The 7,203-nt window shown below is 48.9% G+C and overlaps 2 protein-coding genes across 2 annotated transcripts; one reads left to right on the forward strand and one right to left on the reverse strand.

Annotated features, from left to right (window-relative positions):
- Window positions 1-1,211: 1,211 nt before the first annotated feature.
- On the reverse strand, window positions 1,212-7,068 carry SARC_02518 (hypothetical protein). Its single transcript, XM_014303722.1, has 4 exons — window positions 6,696-7,068; window positions 6,121-6,208; window positions 4,028-5,296; window positions 1,212-3,456 (listed from the first exon to the last, which is right to left on the reverse strand). The coding sequence occupies exons 1-4, from the start codon at window positions 6,959-6,961 to the stop codon at window positions 3,277-3,279; spliced, it is 1,803 nt and encodes a 600-aa protein (XP_014159197.1). The 5' UTR covers window positions 6,962-7,068; the 3' UTR covers window positions 1,212-3,276.
- Window positions 1,781-2,267, forward strand: SARC_02519 (hypothetical protein; the record flags this gene model as incomplete). The annotated part of the gene is made up of 2 exons (XM_014303723.1): window positions 1,781-2,022; window positions 2,144-2,267. The coding sequence occupies 2 exons, from the start codon at window positions 1,781-1,783 to the stop codon at window positions 2,265-2,267; spliced, it is 366 nt and encodes a 121-aa protein (XP_014159198.1).
- Window positions 7,069-7,203: the final 135 nt, after the last annotated feature.

Here is a 7,203-nt window from a genome sequence, read left to right on the forward strand (position 1 = left end):
GTGTGTGTGTGTGTGCGTGTGTATGTGTGTGTGTGCGTGCGTGTACGTGTGAAACCATATATGTGTACTCAAATACTTTAAATCGTCATACGAATTGTACCTGTGGCACTGCCGCTTGAGCTCCAACATCCAATCCGAGTAGATTGGGATTCCGCAAAAACGCAGATGCAATTGCAACAGGCACACCAGCCAACAGTCGAGGTACATCGAGCTCCCCACAGTGTGTGCTCTTTCCATCGTGACTTATCACATGATCTTTGTGATTATTCTGATTAACTTGTTGCTGTGGGTTAATGCCTACTTTTACTCCAGTAGAAGCCGTGGTAGTGGTCATTGTAGTAGATGACATAGTTTGAGTGGCCGCAACAAGTGCCGAGCTTTTAGTTAGAAATAGATTAGTGTACGAGATAATTCGCGTGTAGTACAATTGCTTTGTAATCAACATCAAAGCTCAACACAATCACCATCAATACTTTAATCTTCGTACACGGATCCCTTTTCTACTTGTGTGTATTTACTATTTAGCAACAATTGAGGTCTCCTCGTGAATTTTAGACTAAACCCAAAACCCTAGATCCAAAACCTTAAACCCAGAACCTGTTCAATTTTGACGGCTATGCAGAACCTTGCTTTGAATTTTGAAACCACGAGAAGAATGTAGGTTAACTAGCTAGACCTGAAATAACTTCAATATATATAAATAATTATTCACATACGGCTCGGTACGGGTGATCTACTTCATGACATTCGCGCGTGGTACTCTAGCGTATTTTTCTTCTTCCTGTATGTTTATCACCAACAATGCGGGGCGTGTGGTAGCAGTCTGGCACGCATCACTACGGTAGTATGCAACACACAACACAGTGCAACTACGGTAGTACGCATCACACAACACAGTGTAACTACGGTAGTATGCAACACACAACACAGTGTAACTACGGTAGTATGCAACACACAACACAGTGTATCTACGGTAGTATGCAACACACAACACAGTGTATGCACTGCTAGGACATTCTCTAGAAAACATTATGGTAGAAACTGTGTAAGCCCGCAATTGAATACAAACGGATCATCTCACACTTCTGGGCTATGAATTAGAGTGCTTCACTTTTGTTGTATCTTCGGGTTTGTGTTCCTCTCATATATACGAAAGTTCTGTGTGCACATGTATATGCATACACGGTGTCCGTGTAGATATGTAATAAAGCGTGGATTCGTTACTTTTATTCATCAAGGCATATGATCCACATGCAACCGTCCACGCAGTCGGAAGTGCGGCTGATAGATTAACATTAAATGCATAATCAGTACCTTCTCATACTAATATCTGGGTTTAAATAACCTTGGCTTAGTCAGTGTACGTTGTATATATGACGATTGAACTTCGATGCCGGATTATTATCACTACATATTACTTTCCGGGTGTACACATCCCATCTGCCCTCGGTAGATAGGATACTCCTATCGGGCCTATTACAGGCATAAACTGACGGTCACGCTATCTTTTCATACACGGCACATAACATGTTACACATAATTGTGACTAGGTTGTTCCTATAACACAGCAACAACCTAAGACTTTCCCTCGATGATTGCATCGCCCATGGCGTGAGACACTGCCCAAGACACACTAGTACGCACCCCCAATCGATTAACACACATCTCGGTAGTAAGTGGCCTCCATCCCAATAGTCCCAGATCGGCGCAGACACGTGGCTGTGGCCTCCGTTTTCGAGTTTTGAAGAATACACTCATTGCTGAATCCTCTCCGCATCACATGGCCCCGTCACTTAACGGGTCGGTCATAGCACAGCTCACTACTCACCCCCCCAACGCTCGTCGCGCAGTGGTCACGAGCCTGTCGTATTGCGCCAAAGCTGTAGCAACATCACATCGGCTGCCAAATCCATTGGACTATACCATCAGGAGACCACAAAACATAGCGTTGGTAGAAGGTAACGCAGATGTCGATCCAAATAGTGGCGCCCATGAACCGCCGAGTGAGTTGCTCGGCACAAGGTGCGTGATATAGCACTTGATCTCCGCAACGATGTGTTATTTATAGGCACTAGTATAGATAGGGTTTAGCCCGCTCACTGCTGAGGCTTTTCCCTCGCGGCTTACAATACCATCTCTCCAGGATGCCGGTTGTAGGGTATAGGGCTCCAACGCCAGAACTCCAGACACCAGGCCTCTTGGTCACGTCCACCCCCGACTTTACGTATTCCCATTATGCGTCGAATATGGAGTGTTCGCGTATATAGCTGGATGACTGGATATTACCGCGCGAGACAGCGATGCTGACCAACTATGTCTAGGTATGGGAGTGTCCATATAGCCTCGTATGAGGAGAGCCCTTACGACTCCTCGGGTACTCGAGTGCAAAGATACGCCCGCGAAAGCCTTGGCAGGGACGTTCGCGTGCCTGTGTCGGGCTCGGCTATGCACGTGACATTCCGTATATCATGAGGATGGGCTTTGGCTGTCCAGAAGCTGAGGGGTGTGCGGCGAACAAAGCCGTGACACGCACATCCAAACTCCGACTTTCAGGCTCCATCAGCGGCGCTCGTACTATACAACACTGCGGACTACCGGCGTACTTCGACTGTAGCACAATATAAGTCACTCGCGACTAAGCACAATGCTGGGTAGCTGATGCCGAGAGTTCAGTGTAGTGCACCAGAAAAAACGTTCTTCTGAAAACTGCAGCGGGTGCGCGATAGAGCGGGGTCGTCCGAAATACGTTCAAGGATCATATACGATATACCATCCTCAACATCAGCAAGCAGTAGGCGGCCACACAACTTGGCACACATGCGTACATTAACTGGGGAACAAAACACATCTCAGCCGTCCCCTCGAACAGGCAAGGAAATTGCGCGGCAGTTGGTATGCTCCGACTGACCCTGGATATTAGTGGCGCAAATACGACCTAGCACACGCACGCGAACGAGAATACAGGCCTCTCGAACCTCAATAGACAACACATCAGGTCTAATGCATAGGACGTGGAGAGTCGCTATGGGGTATTCCAGCAGAAGTGCCTATTCAGAGCCAGCGGTTGAGCAGCACCATAGGTGACACTTCGGAGGACTTCACGAATACATTACCCTACCTACCCCAACCTCTCGGGAGAATAACCGGCACGCTCTTAGATGCATGCCTATACGGGCACAGCACCACACACGCGTTGTCGCACAGGCCTCTTTCCCCTACAGACGCGTATGTACGCGCTATTTCAATGTCATCCTATGTGTTTCCTCATTCGCGACGTTACTTCCGGCGGTGACGTGGCTTGCGCACATCATTGAGGTTGATTTCGGGTGCCACCGAGGTCACAAACGCGTCGGAGCGGCTCACGTGCACGCCTAATGCGGTCGTAGGGTCATAGGAAAGGCCTCGGTTGAGCAGCAGAATGGCATACATGGACTCAGACCCACTGGCCTGTGTGTGCTGGAAGGTGGGGATAGCACAGGGATGATACGAGGAGGTGGGTTGAGAATAGGAGTAAGGGACTTGAGAGTATGGGCAAGAGGTATAAGGTTATGAGGAAGAAATATGAGAATATGGGAACGGAACATGACAATATGATAGATATATAACGAAAGGCAATGTGGCTTCACGCAGAATATACGTAAGTGGAGAGTTGCCGCGAATCTAGAAAAGGACGGGGAGAAGTTTCCAGCTCTGTGTAGATATTCAGCAATCATATATGCTTGAACGAGATGGGCCTATTTATAAGCCACAAACACGTTTGTTTGCAGCAGAGGTGAGCGACACACGCATGTAAAGCAGGGTTACGAACTATTCAGAACCATGCAACAACACACTCAACTATGGGCGATCAGAGCACTTTGAGTATGTCAATGACGCTCGTATGTATACGCACTATGCTTGGCTTGAAACCCCAGAGCAGAGCAAACCCCATTCGAAGATGTTACAACATACTCCACATTAAGCAATCAGAACTCAGAGCCAACACTTCCAGTGTACGAGTAAACACACATGCGTGCACGATACATACCTCCACCTTGTCTGCCCGGGACTTCAGCAGATCTCTGGCGCAGGCCACCACGCCCCGCCAACACCTCTCCTCCACAGTGTCCTGCGTATCCGCGTTATACCCACCCACGTTGTTACTACCTCCACTATTACCACCCATATTCCCCATCGCATTGCTGCTTAGGCGTGCATTGGCCTGGGGTTGCACCTGAAAGTGCTGGCCATTGGTCTGCTGCATGTTCTCAATCCAGCGACTGGCAGCCATGATCTCCTTGTGGCTCGGCTGTACCGATGTGGCGTAATTAGGCCCATTCCCAGACCCCCCACCACCTCCACCCTGATCGTCCATCCCAATACCAAACCTCCCGCCTCTATTATTCCTGTAATCCCCCTGCCTATCCGAGGTCTTCAGCATATCTAACGCAGCCACTACGGCACTCGCAATGACCACAATAAACCGCTTCTGCCCTATCACAGCGTTCAGATGGTTGCGTGAGTACAGCACTACGTGCAGATCTGGCACTACGTACAGCGTATACTGATATTCTAGGCCCGAGACCCCATCGTTGACCCCGCTACCGCTCATCAGGACCCCACCATTCCCGTTATTACCACCTCGCCCACGGCCAGTACTACCCACGCCTGTCCCGGTATCCATCCCGATATTCCCCTGCGACGGCTGCCCACTCTGCGGTTCTCCCTCTATTCTGCTATTAGACTCCGCATGGCCGACCTTCTGCTCCAGGCTATCCACCACAGCCAGCAACCGCTGCTTGCCCATGGCCTTCATGAGTGTCTCGCGCTTGCTCTCTTTGGCTCGCAGGAACTCGTAGTCACCCTCGCGCCGCCACTCCCCTCCGCCAGCACCCTGGTGCCACACCTTCCTGTACCCATTGATCTCCCTGGACGCCTTGAACACCTTGATCGCCCCACTCTCCGTGCTGGCAGTCGTGTTGCTGATGTTGCTTGCGCTGTGGCTGTGGGTCATCTCGGGATACGCATTGCCACCACCGCCAGTACTATTCCCGTTGTTAGTAGTACTGCCCGTGCCGTTACCACCTCCATTCTCCAACAGAAACGCGCCGTAAGAGACCTTCGCCTGCTGCAGACTCTTGCAGCTGGCCGACGACCGACGGCTCAGGTTCACACTCCCAGTGCGGCTGCCGTTACCATGGTTACCGTCGTCACTGACTGTGTCTGACTCACTACTGTCGGCAACCCTGCCGCCTGCCTGCAGAGCGTCTGCCTGCCGTGTACTGGCTGAGACGGCCTCGATGGGGATCACCGTGTTCTGCGAATAAATATGGTGAGGGATTGCAACAAAGTTGAGAGCCCACCCGCTCTACCTATATACAGGCGAGTGATAATGTAGTTGCACATGAACTGGTCTCAGTGGGGGAAACCGGGCTCCGGGTAGTGGTTGGGAAGAAATGAATACGCGTGTGCGTGGGGGTCTGGGACTTGTACACAGGCAAGTGAGAGCCCAGCATAAAGGCAGGTGGGAATAGTACATACATGCAAGTGAGAGAATCGTAAAACTGAGTGGAGGTCCTGTTTGCACGGGAGACAGGAATGTCGTACACATGCTATTGAGAAGACTGTTCACATGCGCATGTGCATACTATAGACGTGCAATTAAGGATACACCGATCGGAAGTCGGGGGGAAAGAGTGGGCCAAAGTGCTCAAGAATGTCCGGTTTGGTACATGCTGTGCTTGTACACATACTACTGAGAACCCAATTAAGCAGTAGACTAACATACGGCAAAATAGAAGGCGATTGGACATAAGGACTCAGATTGAGTGCACGCGACTGAGGACAGCTTATGCCATACAATACCCGTTCTGTGAAATAGAGTATGCTCAACGTCCCTGCGAATGAATGTGTAGGCACCAGGAATCAGGTATACATACATCCCCATACATTTAGCACCCACGCACATGGATACAAAAGTGAAGTATTATTTATTTTTTTAGCATACACAGAATCCAAATCCAAATAGAACTAACACAGCAACAAGATACGATGTATCTTACATAAATAAAATAGAACCTGCACGTAATCACAGACATAGTATATACTATGTAAGCGCATGCATGCATCTGACGAACATACCGGCAGCGATGAGGCCAGCAGAGCAAACCCGTACAAGCGAGATGCACGATGCGTACGGAGATCACCCCCGGGCACTGTGGTTGTACATCTGTAGATTGATTGTAGATGGTTATGAATGAAACTGCGGGGCTGCACATCTGGAGTTTAGTGACAGGTGCATATATGACTGTACTTGTATATTAATACATTAAGGGGCAAGGGTTTATCGCAGGTGTACTGTGTGACTGTTTATGTATTAGAACTCCCCCTCGGCCACGAAGCATCTTTGTACTAAATCTAAACTAAAAATCGTATACAGTTGGCTTGTTTTCGGTTGCTAATGGCCGTATAATCAGGGGCATGATTGGCGCCTACCAGGCAAATATTCGACATTACACTATTTGAGGGGATGCAAGAACAACGTGACATGATAGCTATGCATCTATATATGTATATATAAACACTCTGGAACACCAATAGCATGTAGGCAAACATTGCAAATGGCCTGCAGCTACATGGATACAAATATCTGCTCATAAATATACATATATACCCATAATTTGGCATATACAAGAAAAAGTGGTAGAAACACATACGTCGTTTCCGAGGCCGGCAACCTGACGGTCTCAAACAGCGACCCCAGAGGCGAGAATCCCTGCAAAGCTATATCCTCCGGTAGCGCTGGCAACCGACTCTTATCGCGTCGTCCCAACGAGTTCTTCGTCGTGTGATGTGTCTGCAACGCGTTTTTCCACGCCGAGAAAAAGACCTCTCCTAAGGCGCGCATATTGGCGTCGTTGCCGACGTGGTAATTGGTAAGCCGCGCGATAACCGACCAGTCTGACTGTTGCAGACGCGACATGGTCTCGATGGTTAAGACGTTGCGACCTGGCGCGGAAAGAAGCGTCAGGAGCCATTCGAAAAAGATGATGACGGCTATGAGGAGATCCTCTGCATCGGGCGAGTGTGCTGTGGGTAAAGGAAAATAAATTTAATCTAAACAAACGCTGTATCATGCGTGTTTGTATTTGAATTCTTGATTGTTCACTAAACTATATGTCGTCTATATAAATTCACTCACACAATATATATATATATATATAC

The sequence above is a fragment of the Sphaeroforma arctica genome, assembly GCF_001186125.1.
Source record: "Sphaeroforma arctica JP610 unplaced genomic scaffold supercont1.114, whole genome shotgun sequence".
NCBI classification, from domain to species: Eukaryota; class Ichthyosporea; order Ichthyophonida; genus Sphaeroforma; species Sphaeroforma arctica.